This window comes from Anolis carolinensis, chromosome 1 (assembly GCF_035594765.1).
Source record: "Anolis carolinensis isolate JA03-04 chromosome 1, rAnoCar3.1.pri, whole genome shotgun sequence".
NCBI lineage: Eukaryota > Metazoa > Chordata > Lepidosauria > Squamata > Dactyloidae > Anolis > Anolis carolinensis.
In genome coordinates this window covers 183,960,439-183,980,268 of record NC_085841.1, presented here as the reverse complement: position 1 = coordinate 183,980,268, position 19,830 = coordinate 183,960,439, and the positions used below count along the sequence as shown (strand labels likewise).

The following is a 19,830-nucleotide window of genomic DNA, read 5'->3' as shown; positions in this document are numbered from 1 at the left end:
AAAAAGTTTTTTTGGGGTTCCCCTAGAACTGGGAGACGACGCAAGGGTACAAAGGGCTTCATGCAGGAGGGGGAAATGAATGGCAAGGGAAAGATTATAAAGCATAATGTTTGCTTGGCTAACCTTTAGCCTTGATATATAAATGTTTCTCAGCTCAAAAGGGAGTCCCTTTTGTTTGTGAGTGAGATGGGAAACAATTAGAAAGAGTCATTAATTCTTTAGCCCAGGTGTGGCTCAGATGGAAAAAAAGTCAAATAACTTTTGTGACATGGTTTCCAGTAATAAAATTGTTACTTTCTGCTATAAATATATGAAATATAGGTCATAAAGCCTCGATTAAATGTACACACTATCTAACATGGGAAGGGTCTTTGCTGTTGTTGTTAGTGCCTTTGCAAATTGCAAATTGACCAAGACTTAACCCTTATTATCCAGCCATGTCCTTGTCCTTAGCAAAACTTTAAGTTACTATCTTTTATTGGGGGGTCACCTTTGCTTCAATATATAACTGGAATCTGTGCAATTTCTTCCACTGTTAAATCTGTATTAAAGCAACAGACTTTTAACTAGTACACCTCTTCAGAAAGAGTAGCAGCATTGTTAGAAGCTTGAACTTGCAGTCCACAAATTACTGCAATATAGAATGAAAGTATAGAGCCCTCGTGGCACAGTGGGTTAAACTGCTGAGCTGCTGAACTTGCTGACCGGAAGGTCGGCGGTTCGAATCCAGGGAGTGGAATGAGCTCCCGCTGTTAGCCTCAGCTTCTGCCAACCTAGTAGTTCGAAAACATGCAAATGTGAGTAGATCAATAGGTACCGCTGTGGCAGGAAGGTAATGGTGCTCCATGCAGTCATGCTGGCCATATGATCTTCGAGGTGTCTATGGACACCGGCTCTTCAGCTTAGACATGGAGATGAGCACTACCTCCAGAGTTGGATATTACTAGACTTAATTTCATGGGGAAACCTTTACCTTTTTTACAATATAATAATATATTAAAATATGAACATTGCATAATATATATTACATATAATATTACTAGTAATATTGCAGTATAATGTGTTATTATTTTTTATGCAGATGTGGATTTGTTTTTGGGATTTGGGGGGCTGGTTGGTTATTTTTGTCTTTGTTTAGCTTCTCATAGCATTGAATGTTTGTTGAAAACTGTTGTAAACCGCCCTGAGTCTTCTCGGGGAGATAGTGCGGGATATAAATAAAGTTTTTCTATTATTATTATTATTATTATTATTATTATTATTATTATTATTATTATTATTATTATTATTATTATTAAGGCGCCTGTCTCGAGAAGGAGGCAGCTAGGCCAGCCGGGCTGGGTTCCCATAGCAACCAGTAGAAGCTTCTGCTTCGCGGTATAAACAGGCAGGGCGGAACCTTGCCTCCAGACGTCGTGTTTCCGAGGGGAAGCCTTGAGCCAGCGCGCAGGGGAATCTCCTTTTCTGTCCTCCTTGAGCTTCCCTCGCTCGCTTGCTGCCTCCGTGGGTTTCGTGCTCTCCTTCTCCGGGCCGCCATGGTGGGCAAAGTGCGAAGGCGGCCAAGGCTGCACCCGGCGGCGCCGAAGCCAGCACCGCAGCCTCAGGGGGGCGAGGGCCTCGCGGTAAACGCCTTCCCCTTCGCCGCCCCCCAAAGCAAGCCGGTGAAGGCAGCCCGGGTGAGTGTGCGCTAAGGCATGGGCCGTACCATCTTGGAACAGAAGGGTGAGGAGGGAGCGAGACGACTGAAAGGAGGAACGAGGGCCTTATCTTGAGGCTCCCGCGTGGCTCGGAGGAGTTGCTTCTTAAGCTGAGGGAAGTGGCTGCGAGGCCCAGGCCTTGGAAAATATTTAAAATATAATAATAATAATAATAATTTATTTATATCCTGCCTTATCTCCCCGTGGGGACTCAGGGCGGTTTACAACAAATAAGTGCAAACAAAATCAATACAATCAAAAGCACCCAAACATATTCGACGTCTTCCACTTCAAAGTGATAATAAAAAGCATTACCACAAATTAAACAATAACGTGACAAAAGTACATTATCACACATAAAACAGTCAAAAGAATAAAATGTTAAGATTCGAGCTATTCAGAGGGATCAAATTTAAAATCCAACATTAACAAAGCATTAAGCCAAAGTATCAAATATAGTAAATGAAGTCATGGTGGCACAATGGGTTAAAAACCGTTGTGCCGGCTGGACTGCTGACCTGAAGGTTGGGTTGCTGACCTGAAGGTTGCCGGTTTGAATCCAGGAGGTGGGGTGAGTTCCTGTCTGTCAGCTCTAGCTTGCGGGGATATGAGAGAAGCCTCCCAGCAGGATGATAACACATCCGGGCGTTACCTGGGCAATGTGTCTGTAGACAGCCAATTCTCTCACACCAGAAGCAACTTACAGTATGTTCTCAAGTCGCTTCTGACATGATTTAAAAAATAATTATCATAGTTCCAGAACCAATAACACTACATAACACAAATTTTGTTCCTGGGTTATAAATGTCATTTCCTAATTGGTTCTATCATAAAAACATGGGGAAAGTTTATTAAGCAGCCATAACTTTGTTAGTTGCAGGGTATCCTGCAGCATGTTTTGCTACAGTTTTTCAATGCATATCTCATAGAGTCTCGGCCAATTCAACATACAGTAGAGTCTCGCGTATCCAGCATTCTGTATTATCCAACACAGTCTGCGTTTTAGTAGACTAAAATCAATATTTTCAATACATTGCAATGTTTGGGTGCTAAATTTGTGAATACATTAATTACTACATAACCCTACCATGTATTGAACTGCTTTTTCTGTCGATTTGTTGTAAAACATGAAGTTTTGGTACTTAATTTGTAAAATCATAACATAATTTGATGTTTAATAGACTTCCTTAAATCCTCCTTATTATCCAACATTTTTGCTTATCCAATTTTCAGCTGGCCCATTTCTGTTGGATAAGCGAGAATCTACTATAGTTTGTGGCAGCCACAAATAGTTTTTGTTGTTGATTCGTTCAGTTGCTTCCGACTCTTCGTGACCTCATGGATCACCCATGCCAGATGGCGTAGTGGACTAAGTGACTTGAAGGTTGGGTTGCTGACCTGAAAGCTGCCAGGTTCAAATCCCACCCGGGGAGAGCGTGGATGAGCTCCCTCTATCAGCTCCAGCTCCATGCGGGGACATGAGAGAAGCCTCCCACAAGGATGGTAAAAACATCAAAAAACATCCGGGCGTCCCCTGGGCAACGTCCTCGCAGACGGCCAATTCTCTCACTCCAGAAGCGACTCAAGTTGCTCCTGACACCAAAAAAAAAAAAAAAACCATGCCAGAGCTCCTTGTCAGCTGTCACCACCCACAGCTCCTTCAAGGTCAAACCAGTCTCTTCATGGATACCATCCATCCACCTTGCCCTTGGTCAGCTCCTCCTCCTTTTTCTTTATATTTTCCCCAGCATCATTATCTTCTCCAAGCTTTCCTGTGTTCTCATGTTGTGGCCAAAGTACTTCATCTTTCCTCTAATATCTTTCCCTCCAGTGAGCAGCTGAGCATTACTTCCTGGAGTATGGACTGGTTGGGTTTTCTTGCGGTCCAAGGCACTCAGAATTTTCCTCCAACACCACAGTTCAAAGGCTTTTATCTTCCTTTGCTCAGCCTTCCTTATGGTCCTGCTCTCGCATCCATAGTTTACTATGGGGAATACCATTGCCTTAACTATGTGGACCTTTGTTGTCAGTATAATGTCTCTACTTTTCACTATTTTATTGAGATCGGTCATTGCTCTCCTCCCAAAAAGTAAGTGTCTTCTGTGTGCCATAGGAAATGGTTAAGGGAAAGGCAGTGGGTGGGGTCATACAAATTCCACACCAATGGAAAGAGAAAGGAACCCTGGGAGCTGCCCTTGGTGGAGGAAAAAACAGAAAATCCAGGAGGAAATTGTCTCCGAATGAAAATCTTTGCTTCAGTATGGCGTTTGTGGCAGACAGTATGGCGGACATTGGTAGGGATCTTGGACATGTTCATGGCGCTCTCTATAACCTGCAGTGTCCTTCAAGAGAGTGGGAACTGTAGCCTGTTTGTGGAGATGGGACTCTGTCTGTGTGAGTGGACACCCATGCCACATACACACATACACATTTCCCCTTTTATTATGTGTATAGAAGATAGATTTATATTCTACTTTTGCCCTCTTAGGGGGCTCCTGGTGGCACAGTGTGTTAAAGCGCTGAGCTGCTGATCTTGCGGACCAAAAGGTCCCAGGTTCAAATCCCGGGAGCGGAATGAGCGCCCACTGTTAGCCCCAGCTCCTGCCAACCTAGCAGTTCAAAAACATGCAAATGTGAGTAGATCAATAGGTACAGGAAGGTAATGGCACTCCATGCAGTCATGCCAGCCACAACGCCGGCGCTTCGGCTTAGAAATGGAGATGAGCACCAACCCCCAGAGTTGGTCACGACTGGACTTAACATCAGGGGAAAATCTTTACCTTTACCTTTGCCCTTAAAACAGGTAACAATGCTAAAACATTACAATGTACAATTTAAAACAAACATTAATACAGTTAAACATAGAACTATTCAAAATAGTTAGAACTAATATAAACAATTAACAACAGCAACCTTAATGTTGTTAGCCGCTGAGCCCTTTTTGAAGTAATTTTTTTTGTGAAGCCCCAAGAAATGTTTATATATTACATACTAGCTTGGAGACCCGGCGATGCCCGGGTCATTTGAGAAAGGCATTGTTTGCCTGTGTTCCAAGTGTAGCCTATATCCAATGTCAGCTGGGTTCAGTGGGTGCGGGTGAGCTCCAACTCCCATATGCAAGTCCCATCGTCCAGTGTCCATCCCCCTCCAAACAGAGCCAGTATGTAGAATAGGTCATGAGGGCTCCATGTACCATGTTTGGTCTTGATCAGTCATTTGTGTGGGTCGCGGTACTCTCAGGAAGTGAGTGAAGGTATTGGAAGTCCCATTGTCCATGGTCCATCATCCTCCAAACTGCACCTGGGTGTAGAGTGAGTCATGGGTGTTCTCTGTTTGAAGTTTGGTCTTGATGAGACATTGATGGGGGTGACAGTGGTCTCAGGAAGTGAATGAATATACTGCAAGTCCCATCATCCAAGGTCCAAGCTCTTTCAAATCTCACCAAGATGTAGAGTGGGCCATGGTGGCTCTATGTGCCAAGTTTGGTCTTGATCAGTCATTGGTGGGGGTCACAGTAGACCCAGGAAGTGACTGAAGATATTGTAAGTCCCCTCATCCACAGTCCCTCTTCCCCCAAACTGCACCAGGATGTAAAGTGGGCTACCCTGCACCTGCGTGTCAAGTTTGATACAGTTTTGTCATTCATGGGCATCACAGTGGTTTGTGGGAGTTGAATTGGATGAATGTACTGCAAATCCCATAATCCTTGGTCCACCCTCCGTCAAACTGCTGCAGCATGTGAAGTGTGTCATTTGGGATATGTGTGCCTGGTTTGGTTCAGTTGTGTGATTTGTGGCAGTTGCTGTGGTCTCAAGAAGTGAGGGAAGGTACTGCAAATTCCATCATCCTTGGTCCATCCTGCCCCATCAGGATGTAAAGGGGTCAACAGGAGTTCTGTGTGCCAAGTTTGGTCCATTTCTATCATTGCTGGGCATTGCAGTAGTCTGTGGGAGTTAAAGTGTTTGAAAGTACTGCAAATCCCATCATCTGTGGTCCATCCTCCCCCAAATGGCAGCAGGTCATAAAGTGCATCGTGGGGATGAAGTGTGCCAAGTTTGGTGCAGATCCGTCATTCCTGTTGGTCTCAGTGGCCTGGGATAGTGGCGGCCAATCAAAACGTGAGCACATATTCCGCCAGGCCAATCAAAACGCTGATACATACATATATATTATAAAAGTGAAATCGGAGTATGTAATCGGATTTGAAAGAGCTTGGACCTTGGATGATGGGACTTGCAGTATATTCATTCACTTCCTGAGACCACTGTCACCCCCATCAATGTCTCATCAAGACCAAACTTCAAACAGAGAACACCCATGACTCACTCTACACCCAGATGCAGTTTGGAGGATGATGGACCATGGACGATGGGACTTCCAATACCTTCACTCACTTCCTGAGAGCACCGCGACCCACACAAATGACTGATCAAGACCAAACATGGTACATGGAGCCCTCATGACCTATTCTACATACTGGCTCTGTTTGGAGGGGGATGGACACTGGACGATGGGACTTGCATATGGGAGTTGGAGCTCACCCGCACCCACTGAACCCAGCTGACATTGGATATAGGCTACACTTGGAACACAGGCAAACAATGCCTTTCTCAAATGACCCGGGCATCGCCGGGTCTCCAAGCTAGTATTATAATATATATAAGGAATATATGTCAGGTGTGGGCAAATTTTTGATGCATTATGTTTTAAAATTTGATAGCTGGGCCGGGCCAGTGGCAGGTGGATGGAGAGTGTTTGTGTGAGCTATCAGAAAAAAGCACGTACACTGCACATATCTCATTTGTAGTGCAAAAAAAAAAGGAAATAAAGAATGAAAGAACAATACAATATTTAAAATAAAGAACAATTTTAACTAACATAAACTTAACAGTATTTCAGTGGAAGATTCCAGCGGTCATTCAGTCCAACCCCCTTCTACCAGGGCAGAAAAAGCACAATTAAAGCATCCCCAACAGATGGCCACCCAGCCTTAATAATAATAATAATAATAATAATAATAATAATAATAATAATAATAATAATAGCAGCAGCAACAGAAACCCCAGGGGCCATCCTGCCATGCAGGAAAAACACAATCAAAGCACCCCCTGAGTGGTAGGAGGAAAATAGGGTTTTAGAAACAAGGAAGGCAAGGTGGGAAGGGAGTTGGGGAAGGAGCAGGAAAGAGGAAGGGTGAGGAGGAGGAAACCATGGAGTTCCTCAGTATGCTTCATGGAGCCCTAAAGGCCCCACAGAGCGCACTTTGAGAACCACTGTGTTATACCATTGCTATTGGAATTACATAATGTTCTATATAGTAAAATGATAAAATGCACCTCCACACATTGAAAACCATTCAGGTTCTCCGCTTTCTATCCTGGCCTCTTATCAAGATTGTCAGATAGTTAAATATTGTGACACTCTTGTTACCTTGCAGAGCAGCACATAATTTTTCATGATCTTCACAAAGTCTTTACTATAATCTATAAGGAATAGGCTGACTTTCATCTGAAACTCCATTACCCATGTATGTTTGCAAATATGATCCCTAGTGCCTCTTTCTTTTCAGAATCAAATGGCTATATGTTCGAAGTCTGTTGTACAATACTAAGCCTCACTTTCCTTGTGCTTCCCCTTTCTTCAAGCAATTTCTTTTCTTTCCGAGGTCTCAAAGTTCAGATGTCAAAACCAAGTATCACCAATTCCCTGGAAGAATTTCTGTGCTATATTTATTTGTTTTGTTGGTTGCTGTTCCCACTCTGTATTCTCAGTGAGTTCTTAATATTTTGCATTCAAATGCATATGCTAATAAGTTTCTTTTCAAGTGCTCAATTGAAAAATATTGCCAAAGAAGAATTGGTTAAATAATAAATTGTAACCTGAATGCATGGTTTGTGATAAAGCAGGAAAGCATCCTGTATTTTCAAAAGAACAACATGATATTCCCTAAAACAAAACTATAAAGAGGTATATTCTGATTCCAATAAATTACCCTGGTGTAATTTATTAGCTGGAGAAGAGAATGATGCTGGGGAAAATGGAAGGAAAAAGGAAGAGAGGCCAACCAAGGGAAAGATGGATGGATGGTATTCTTGATGTGACTGGCTTGACCTTGAAGGAGCCGGGGGGGGGGGGGGGATAGCCATGTTCGACAGAGAGCTCTGGCATGGGCTGGTCCATGAGGTCACAAAGAATTGGAAGCAACTGAACGAATAAACAACAACAACATCCTGGGGTAATCATGTTATTGTTTAAAAATAATAGGGTGGCTGTCTGTTACATATATAGGTCTGGCTAGTATGTCTGCCATCACAATATGTAGTACATATCTTAGTTTAACTTTTGTAGTGGGAAACTTTCAGAAAATGTCGTTGCTTTTCATTTCTAAGACAGCATTACAAGATTTATTTTCCATGGATAGTAGATCACTGAGATCTCTGAAGTCGGGGCTTTTTGCTTGTTTTTTTAAAACATATAATAGATGCATTGCCTCTCTTGTAGCTAGTTAGCACAGGTACTAAGCCTACATCTCATTTGGAAAGAGAACAGCATCCCAGGCATAATTCAAGTCAGCCTGCAGTTTTTTCTGTTGTCCTCAACCTGCTTTATTTCCTTATTTTCATTCTCTTGTCCTATTCTTGCACGTGAGGAATAACACAACACTGTCATATCCTTTTAACTCAATTGGCAACCCCTTATCAAGTATTTGAGACAGAAGTACAGCAGAAAAACCATTTAAGAAAACTCTCAATTGAGTTTTCCTTAGCAGAGAGAGATGTGAGGCACATTTTTCAATAGAACAGGTCCTGACAAGCTTGGTGGTAATGACACTATGCCTTCAGGTTGTTTTTTTTTACTTATGTTGACTTTGAGGCAAACCTATATGGGGTTTTCTTGGCAAGATTTGTTCAAAGGGATTTTACCTTTGCCTTCTTGTGAGGTTGAGAGAGAATGACTTGCTGAAGGCCACTCAGCAGGTTTCCATAGCTGAGCAAGGATTCAAATCCTTGGTCTTCAGATTCCTTGTCTGACATGCAAACCATTGTATCCTGCTGGTCTCTGATAAAGAATAAGAATTAGATGGATAGGCAAATAAGTAAGAGAAATAAGTTTAAACTATTTGTTTTAAGACATGTTTTGTATTTTCTAATGTGAAAATACTGGTAACTTTGTGATGAGTTTGAGCCAGAGGTTTTCTATATCAGAGCAAGGGAACTTATAGATCCAGTTCTATCCTCTAGAACCAAAATTAGGCTCATGATAAAGGAGTTAGTTGCATCACATTCTTATTTTTGTCTATGCTAGGACCCTGTTTTGTTGACCTCAGACATCTTTGCTGGGGTGAAAATAGACCCAAAATCTCTAGTGAAGAAGTTGGACACACATTCAAGAAGCACTGTTTCAACCATAAAAGGTAAGAATTGAGAAATCTACAGGTTCATTTTGCAAGAGGTGTGGATGTGAGAACTTGCATGCTATATTTTCCTAGAATCTAGAATAATTTCAGGTTCGTTGTATCCTTCAGAAAGTATTGGCATTTTCCAGGGAAAGAGGTATTGATTATCATCAGCTATAAAATGCAAAACTGTCAGAACTTATTTTTTTTAAAAATTTACCCATAAAGCAAGCAGATTGAGTAACCTATCTTGAAAGGTATTTGCAGATGATATTGTAAATATATTTGTACGCACTTTTAATATTTGGTGGAAGTATTTGAGTGGATATAGCAAAACATTGGTCTTCTCTGAAATCTGTAAAATCATGGGTCAGACAGTTCCTGTCTCACAAGCAATCAGTCTAATTTTCATTTTTCTCTGATGACATAAACATTTGTAACACAAAGATCTTATTACCATTCTATACCAGGCATAAGATCAGAAACATTCATAGTATCAGTAGATTTAAGGGGTTTGTAATTATTTTTGTGTGCACATTGTCTGGAATATTGCTGTTACAGAAAGGTTAAGAACACAAATAAAAGTGCTTAAAATTGAGCTTTAGGAAATCATTTGGTTTGCACATATTGCCTTTGTCAATAATAGCTGATGTAATAATAATTACAAATACACATTTATGAACTAATATTCTTTCTATCCTTGACTTGACAATGCTGGACATTGACAAACTAAAGACCATGTGATGTTTTTTAATGAACCATTACTTTGTTTTATGATTTGTTTGATAACACAAAATATATTGAAAAATTACACATCTCTTAATATCTTAACTCATGCTGTGTATACTTAAAACCAATGCTACTCTCTTCTCCCTAGTGCTTTTTTTCAAGTTGGGAACGATTATAATGCAGATTGTATGAAACTTGGCATAGGTAGATTTAAGGTGCATCTACACCAGTGATTCCCAAAGTGGGCTCTACCGCCCCCCGGTGGGCGCTGAAGCGATCCAGGGGGGCAGTGATGGCACCTATTAGGACATGGGGGCGGGGCCAGGGGAGGGGAGGGGCCTCTTCCCAAGTGCCGGAGACAGGGCTGAGCACCTGAGGCGCCTGTTAGAACACACAGGGGGCAGAGCTAGAGGAGTGGGCGTGGCTTCTTCCCAAGAGCCTGAGACAGGGCTGAGAAATCTATACCTCTCCTGAGGCGCTTGTTGGGACACAGAGGGTGGGGCTAGGGAAGGGGGCGGGGCCTCTTTCCAAGAGCCTGAGACAGGGCTGAGCCTCTCTACCTCTCCTGAGAGGCCTTTTAGGACTAAAGGGCAGGGCTAGGGGTGGGGCCTCTTCCTAAGAGCCTCTGTATACCTTCCCTGAGGCGCTTGTTAGAACACGGGGGTGGGGTATAGAGGCCCTGCCCCCTCCTATAGCCCCGCCCCCCTGTGTCCTGGCAGGCGCTGCAGGACAGGGATAGAAGCTCAGCCCTGCCTCAGAACTCGTAATTCCGCCCATCCCAGTGCTGGCCTCCCATTTGTGGCCCCGCCCACCTCCCCCTCCCAGCCCTGCATCTTGGATTGGGGAGAGGCTCAGCCCCACCCTTTTGAGCAGGAACCACGCACACCCCTCTAAGCCACACACCCCTTTCCAGGGGGCGCTGAGTAATATTTTTTCTGGAAAGGGGGTGATAGGGCAAATAAGTTTGGGAACCACTGATCTATACTGTAGAATTAATGCAGTCTGACAGCACCTTAACTGCCATGGCCCAATGCTGTGGAATCCTGGTACTTATAGTTTGGTGAAGCAATAACACTCTTTGGCAGACAAGGCAAAAGACCTTATAAAACTACAGTTGCCATGATTCCATAGCATTGAGCCATGGTAGTTAATGTGATATCAAACTGCATTAATTCTTCAGTGTAGATTAGCTGTGTAGGTACCCTTTTGTGTTTTTTAAGGGTATATTACACTGTAGAATTAAAAGTTTGACAGCACTTTAACTACCATGGTTCTATACTGTGGCACAATGGGAGTTGTAATTTTACAAGGTCTGTAGCCTTCTCTGCCAAAGCGTGCAGCCACCTCAACAAACTACAACCTTCAGCGTTCCATAGCATTGATACACTCTTAGTCTACTACAGACAAGATGTTGCTGCAATCTCTAATACTGTAACAGTGTACAAGTCAAACTTTGCTGTTTGCTAGTGTGATGTCTTTTTGATCTCAGTTCTACAACTTAGTCATTAGCTGAAAGTTATTTATTATGAATTGCAAAAGAAAGCATTGAAGCCAGCATTATCTGATTGAAGTGTTAGGGAAGCTTTATTACTTACTTGTTTAATACTATGATTTTTGACAAAAATAACACTCAAGGTAACCAACAATAATCACATTCCATTAAAAATATGATCAGAATGCGAAAACAAATTATTTTTAAAATTAAGAACTAACAGCACCCCAACAATGAGGCTCTCTTGAGAATTAGTCCACTCAAAGGCCTGTGTAGTTGAAAAAGTCTCCTTTAGCTGGTGAAAGGGCACTAGAGGTATGTTAGCTTCCCTTTACAGGGATTTCTCGAGTTCACTTTCTGTTAAATGAGGCATCATCTGGGTCTTAAGTGTCCCAGGAAAGGCCAAAACATGGTGAAAAAGTTCTCTTTCCCATAATTTTGTATTTCTGAGTCAGGATTGGGAAATCTGGTGCCTCCAGATGTTGTTGAACTCCTTGCTTCCTTAAATAGTGGTCCATGGGATGGTCGCTGAGCCATTCACTTTTAGCTCCAGGCAAGTATCCAGGACAGACAGGACCCAAATATGGTTCTGGTCCCACACATTAGATAACTTAAGAAGCCATGCTTTAACTCTCACCTAGCCATAATGGATGGTGGGACAATACCTTGAAGAGCAGTTGGCTTTCTCTCCCCTACCACATGCTTTAACCTTGATAGCTTTTACCCTGGTGAAGTGAAATGTTTAATAGTTTAAACATCTATATCTGGTGACAATAGGAGAACATGCTTTGGAGATATTTTCCCTCTCCCCTCCATCCTCAAAACAATTTTGAATCCTGGATATTGAGAGTATGTTAACTGATTGCATTTTGAGTGTGTATTTTGAGCATCTCTGTGGGTCCCCAGGCACAGAGCAGAACTTAATTATTATGTGCACGAAGGACTACAATTCTGATTAATAAAATAACTCCTGAGAATAGATATTTAAGTATGCTTTAATATTAATTATTCTCTCGGATAGTGTTGAATTACTGATGACCTTGGAGGTTCAAATATTTAATAAGGGACACAATTGCTATCCCTTTCTTCCTTTAATGTTATGTCGTGCATTGTGAGTTTAAAACTCTACACACTGAATTGCTACACTAAAATGTTTTCCTTTCAAAATCAGTTTATTTAAAGCATTGCTTCATTAGTAAGGTTGAAAAATGTTATCTATGCTTATCCTTGGACAGTATAGTTACCAATCAGCTTTTAGTTTTTCTTTCAACCTTAGAGTTGGAGAAAGGGATAGAAATTGTAGTGGTGATCCTTGCCTGTTTCTATAACGCTACAGGAGAAAGATGGAGGCTTTTCTTAACTGGCAGACAGCAGGAGAATAGGTGCCAGGTAAAGTAAGAATATGAAAACCTGGACCTTAAATGGGGGCAAATTTAGCAGAAGACAATCTTCTCACTTTCTCACTATCTGTTTCAAAATGAGCAACCTTCAGTTCTCACCAAGTCAAACTTACACCTTCTGTTTTTTAATATAGAACAATGTACTGGCCGCTAGAGAAAAGTATTACATTTAGGGCAAAATCTCATGTTATGACTTTTTTTTTGAGGGGGGGGGGAGCTGAAACCATTCTGTGTGCTGTCTCCGATGTCCTAAATTCATGGCTTTCCTTGGGTCTTGCAGCTAGTGCCAACTGAATATTTTCCCCAGAATTCCATAAAGTATATTCTCTGTGTTTCATGCTACTTTTTCTTCAGTGAAAGGTCCTAGAAAAGGTGTCCTTGCCTAAGAGTGTCAGACCATCCAACTGATTGACAACTGTGGGTCTGCAGCCATGTGATTCTTGTTTACAGTCCCTAGTTTGGGCATTCTCTCATGAAAGTGAGTTGCTTGAAATGACTCAGGTCTTGCTCTGGGGTTTTCTGGATCTCTACATTTGCTTAATACCTCTCAAATAGTTCATATTCGATTTTTTAAGTAGTTTTTTTTTCTTAGAATCACCAGACAGAGTTTACAGAGCAGTTCTTTGATGGGAGACCCCAAATGGATATCAGGTCCTTCAGTCAGTATTTCTGTCAATATTCACATTATCTGCTTTGAACTGGATTATATGAGTCAACACTGCCATATAATCCAATTCAAAGCAGATAATCTGGATTTTATGTGGCAGTGTAGAAGGCGCCTCCATAGGTCTTCATGCAACCTGGAGTCACATATGCACAGACGGTACAGTACAGTGGCAAAGTAATGAGAAACAATGTGGTGCAACTATGGCGTAACCGTCACTGGATTTTACTTACTGTTATAGTTACATGTTATGTGTGTACCCTACTTTGTTGTGTTTTGTACTACACATTGTCCAGAATCTTCTGCCATTTTGCGTTTTTGAAAACGTAATAAATGTGACATCTTTCATCAATTTCAAACATTAATATATTTTTTAGAAAATTGTGGCTTAATGGTAAGTAACCCTAGCAGCTGTTTGGAAGTGTAACTAGTTACGTTTTAAAAGTAGCACCATGGAGTCAAAAAGAAGTTATCACGAACTCTACCCAAACCACAGACATTTCCTCCTTGAGGTTACCTGTATGACTACCTATTTCCTCTCTGCAACCCCTCCTGTTCCCTCGCTCAGTTTGAAATTTGTTTTCCTTTGCAGCTAACTCTCACAGGGGGCTTATCATGCTGACAGCTTTTCCTGAGTAGTTAATGTGCTTTGACAACATAGAAACTTAGCTGTTAATGAATAAATAACAGCCTGCTCTTAGTGGAGTGATGATAGTTATTGTTTGTCCTTGTAAACTAAATTTTGTAGAGATACCTTTTTAAACTTAGCACTTTGAATTACTGTTTGGTAATTCGTGCTAACAGACTGATGGACCTAAGTTTAAGATAATTTTGTTTTCTGTGGAAGTTAAAACATAGTTTGTAACGTCCACAGCTATCAAAGTTATTTAAAGCTCATGTCTGTTGGTAACTGGAAGTAGAGCACTTTCTCTTGTTGGTACCCATAGAAACGAATATTTACTTTTGCTTGTGCTTCCCTATGGAAGATGGTTTATATCACAGTATATTTATATCTGAATTATCACTTCGGTAATATAAGTATTTTAGAATGTATATGTAATTCTCGTTCACTACCTCCTGCATAGTTGTTGTGCAGAGTACTAGAAATATGAGCCTACTAAAACATAGACTGTATTTATTCCACCATCTTCTCAATAATTTGTTTAACAAGGACTTTGATTGGTACTTTGTTAGTATTGCAAAAATTGAAGAAGTAAATACAAAGTGTTGGATCTAGACTGAGATGCAAACAACTGGCCTGGCAAGGAATGAATTTCCCCACACTTTTTTTGCAAGAGTATACTTAAAATACTGGAAAGGTAGCAGAAGCGCAGTACTTTCAAAATTGATGAATTATGTTTCCAGCATCATTTTTGAATGAGCTAATTATAGAGTCATAAGATATATCTGCACTGTAGAATGAATGCAGTTTTACATCTCTTTTACTGACATGGTTCAAGGCTATGAGTTCCTGGGATTTGTAGTTTTACAAGATCTTCATCCTTCTCTGCCAAAGAGGGCTGGTGTCTCAGCAAACTACAACTCCCAGGATTCCATAGCATTGAGCCATGGCAGTTAGTGTCAGGCTGCAATAATTCTACAGTGTAAAGCCAGCCATAGTGTTGGAAGTTGTTTCTCCTCCAGTGCAAGAATCTATAGCTAAAGCATCCCCAAGAGAGGGTCACATAACCTCAATTCAAAGACCGCCAAAAAAGAACCCCCCCCTTCTTGCCGAGGTAGTGATTTCCTTTAATGTGAACAGCTTTTACTTCCAGGAATTTCTTTCTGTCATTTTTGGGCATCTACAACAGAATGACTTAAGCCTATTTTTGCCATCTTCTCCTCTAGCAGCTCCTCCTGCCCTTCCTTGTTCAAAATATAATGTTGAGGGATTTTGCTTAATGCAGTAGGCTGTAATTTAAGGTAGTGGTACTTAAAATGGTAGTGTGCAGTGGCATTGGCCCCTGACACATGTTAGTCAAATAAAAGCATTGGTTTAAAGAAAATTGTGCCACCCTCTCCCACCAGAGAAAGCTGCCCCCACACAAAATCCCAAATCATATGAATTTCTTTCTTTATTTTGTTCAGTTTGCTTTCTTTCATAAGTGTGATTCTCTGAATGAGAATTCCTGGAGTGCTTCATCACAGTTCATCTTATTTGTCCTTTTTGTGGTTACTTTGCTTTCTGTCAGCAGATGGCAATCTCTACCCCCAATTCCCAGAAGCATCATAATATGTAAATAGGTCTGCAAAATTGACTCAGGTTGGCCAGGCTATGGGGATGTTCTTTGTCATCTTGGAATTAAGGATTTAATGTTAGTTGTTCACCTTCCTGAAATGTAATAACTATGTTATGATATATTATCTTGCATGTCTACCACTTGGTGATAAAAGTGGGGAAGATAGATTAAAAAAATGATTCAGCTCTATGGAGTCTCACATTTCATGGAGGAAAGGTGGAAAAGACAGATACGAAAAGACTGCAGTTTGAAATGGTTCAGTTTTAAAGCACTGTGCAGATTTAACATGCTAAATACAGTTTCACGGTATCTCAAGTTCTGGACTGTTTGGTCGTTAAAGCTGTGTGTAGTGGCTTAGACTGATTAATAGTGCATTGAATATTATAGCAACTGTACAACATTAAGCTGTCATGTTTTCCTGTTTTGGTATCTTGGGGTCAGTACATTTGCAGAGTGAAAGCTTCAGCATCTTCTGAATAAGCATGCCTATTTTAAAAAAGCATATGCATCCAATGATTTTTTCAGACATGTGTGATTGACTGTTCCAGATTTGATAGTTGCCTGTTATCTTTTAACTATGATAGTGAAATAAGCCTATTTTATATCATCATTAATTATCTGGACTTATTAAACCATGACAATTGAGCTTGTAGCTTATCATTCCTCAGGATTGACTATGCTGGGTTGAACTGAAGAGGTATAAGATGCCCATCCCTGCGTTAAATGAGGATCATGAACTGCCATCCTGTGGATTTTATTTCATCTAGTCAGCCAATCTTCACTTTACAGCCTCTTTATGAGTGGATCAATACATAAAATGTTCATGAGAAAGAAAGTTTGGGGTGGCTCTGGTCTGTGTGAGAAAAATAAGTGAAGTGTCCTTTAGTGTGACCATCTTTCTCAACTAGGTGGAGGTTTGCCTTACAAATTGCTCATCTGTATAACTCTTAACACATTGTCATTGTCTTGTTTTCTTATTTTCCCTTATTTTTTAAAGTCATACTGGCTAATTGGTACCTTGAATCCAGGTAATATGGCTAATGTAATAATTGGACTCTGTTTATAATGTTGCCACTCTCTCAGTGATGGAGTGTGAACAAACTTTTGGGGGGAGGTCAGTTCCTTTTGGGCGGGGGAGGGAGCCTAATGAAATAGATTTTTGAAGAATGTAATGTTGTGCTTCAGGATGTGATGTAGGTTCCCAACCAGGTGATACTGTACTGATAGCTGTCTACACAACCCTTATGTAATCATACTGAAAATTTATGCTACTGGATGAATTATCCATGGATGTACCTTAACCTTTGCCTTAGTTGCATCCACCCTCTGCATATCCATCTTATGTTCCAAACAAAGTTGCTTCTGGCTGTGACTCCTAATGACCCCCTTTCTGAAGCATAATAATTTGGAGTAATTATGTGCATGTTTATAATGTTAAAAAGCTTTTGACCAGATGTATTCTTGGCTCATGCCATCCTTTTCCATGCTCTAAATCTTCTATTTTGCTGGTATTTAGGTTACAGGCTTTCAGGAGGGATCTGTTTCATTTTAAGCACTGTCCATTCTGGTGGTATAAATCAGAATAAACATGAATGTTAGAAATTTTCCATGGCAAATATTACAAGCAGGATTATATCTTTTATAAAGAGTACGGCTGTAAATTATTTCCTGAGAAGAAACATTCTTTATTTTAATGCTAGCATATATACCCAGTCTTGACTGGGCATCACTGGGACCTATTTTCTCCCTTCTCCAGCTCTGAGAAGGCCTATCTCACAATGTCTCCATGGCAAAATTCTGGCAACGGTGGGCAGACGCTTTCTTTCCTTCCTCCTTTTCCTCATATACCTTCTCTCACTCTCTTTTCTTACCTTTCCTCTTCCCTTCTTTCCCTCATATGCCTTAACCCCTCTTCCACATGTACTTCTTTCCTTTTTTCTCTTCCTTCCTTTGCTTCATTTCTTCTTTATTCCCTTCTCCTCCCTTCTTTCCTTTTCTTTTTTCCCCCCACCCCTCATACCCTTTTTCCTCCCTCCCTCCCTTTCTTTTACTTCTTTTTCTCCCTCCCTTCCCCTCATATACATGTCACCTAGTAGCAGCCAAGCCACTTCACCTTCTTTCTTCTCCAGCGACATCATAGAGGGCCATTTCACCTAGCAACAGCCAATCCTTAACCTAGCCATAGCCAATTCACTTTGTTCCTTTTATTTCCCTTTGCTCTGGGCTCAAAACAGATTTTCTTTTTCAGTTCAAAGCCCTCAATTGTTTTCAGTTGGATAGTGAAGGGTATGTGTACCAAGTTTGGTCCAGATTGATCAAGTCATGTAAGAGTCTTTGTGGCACAAATGTATTAACCAACACACAGTCATATATACCAGTGGTTCTCAGCCTGTGGATCCCCAGGTGTTTTGGCCTACAACTCCCAGAAATCCCAGCCAGTTTACTAGCTGTTAGGATTTCTGGAAGTTGAAGGCCAAAACATCTGGGGACCCACAGATTGAGAACCATTGATATACTGTAGAGTCTCACTTATCCAAGACTCGCTTATCCAACGTTCTGGATTATCCAACGCATTTTTGTAGTCAATGTTTTCAGTTCATCGTGATATTTTGGTGCTAAATTTGTAAATACAGTAATTACTACATAGCATTACTACGTATTGAACTACTTTTTCTGTCAAATTTGTTGTATAACATGATGTTTTGGTGCTTAATTTGTAAAATCATAACCTAATTTGATGTTTAATAGGCTTTTCCTTAATGCCTCCTTATTATCCAACATATTCGCTTATCCAACATTCTGCCGGCCCATTTATGTTGGATAAGTGAGACTCTACTGTATATGTGTGTGTGTGTGTGTGTGTGTACGTACATACTTTGACTTCTATATGTATAGATTTATATTAGTAAATACTTGATACTTACATAGAAAATCACCATAAAATGTCTCAAAGGCATAAACAAGTAGAACAAAAAGACCCATATAGTGATCTAAAATGTTTCCATAAATAGGTTTTAACCTGGCATTGACATATCAATCTCTGTTCATGTGCTGGTGCTATATGCATCCCAGAAGGGTGGGTATTCTAGACAAGGCAAATTTTACTGGAAACCCAACATGTTTTGATGCTGAATAAGGTTATTTTTATCACATGGGTCCATCTTCGAGCTGACGGCATCTTGAAGTGGTAATTGCTGTGCCAAGAACAGAAGGCTCCACAGAAATTAGCGAGCCATTCTCCAGATTTGTTCCTCTGGCCCTATGTGCCCTTCTCCTTGCTTTTGAGGGCCCATATGTGAGTTGAAGTGGCTTCAACAGTCCTTTACTGCATCAGTCAACTTGCCGTAGAAGTCTGTATGTTCCTGTTCGTCAGCATCTAAGGTTGGTGCATATACTTGGAACAGACAGCCTGTGACATTGGGAGACACAGAGAACTCTAAAGAAGCTAGACGCTATGAGTAGAAGCATATGTTGACGACACGAGGCTTGAATTGTGGGGCCACAATAAAACCCACTCCGCTGGATATTGAGTTGGCCATTCGTTCTCCTGGGTACATACTGGTATCAGTGTTCCATACGCATTGCAGGGGATCTTTCCTTCTTGTTTCACTCAGTCTGATAATGTCATACTTAATTCTATGCGTTTCTTCCACTAGTAGATGGAACTGTGCTAGGGACGTGATCAATCGGCAATTGTACATGCAGATCCTGAGATCCATTCTTCTTGTTTGTGTTCTTGGTGCACTTTGTTGATTTGGATGGTATAAAAAAAAGGCTCTCCTGAGATTGGATTGCCTCTCTCTATTTGCAGCAACAATGCCATTGTTCTGATTAGGAGTGAAAGAGTGTGCGGTACTCAGGAAGAGATTAATGATGTACGGAGCCAGGAAAAAAACAAGAAAGAAAAACAAAAAAGAAGAAATGAAAATCTCTGGGTAAAGGGCTGGTCCTATCCAGAGCACCTTCTGTGTTAGCCAGATTGACCGTTATCACCTCCATGCCACGATGAGGCCACAATTCTTCAAAAATTGACCAGTACAGGAAGTCCCCAAGTTACAAACCAGATAGGTTCTGTAGGTTTATTCTTAAGTTGAATTTGTTTGTAATTCGGAACAGGTACATTTTTTGAGTGCAACTCCAGCAGTGTGTGTGTGTGTGTGTGTGTGTGTGTGTGTGTGTGTGTGTGTATATATATATATATATATATATATA

At 40.9% G+C, this 19,830-nt stretch overlaps 1 protein-coding gene across 3 annotated transcripts in view; it reads left to right on the top strand.

The window, feature by feature from the left end:
* The first annotated feature begins 1,394 nt into the window (after positions 1 to 1,394).
* Positions 1,395 to 19,830, top strand: part of slx9 (SLX9 ribosome biogenesis factor) — a 58,276-nt gene continuing 39,840 nt past the window's right edge. Inside the window, exons 1-2 of one of the 3 annotated variants that reach the window (XM_062961686.1) lie at positions 1,395 to 1,676; positions 9,003 to 9,111. In XM_062961686.1, coding sequence (XP_062817756.1) covers positions 1,536 to 1,676; positions 9,003 to 9,111 — 250 coding nt within the window. In that variant the 5' untranslated portion in view covers positions 1,395 to 1,535. The remainder of the gene's footprint in view (positions 1,677 to 9,002; positions 9,112 to 19,830) is intronic. The other 2 variants (XM_062961693.1, XM_062961679.1) reach the window with 2 other exon arrangements.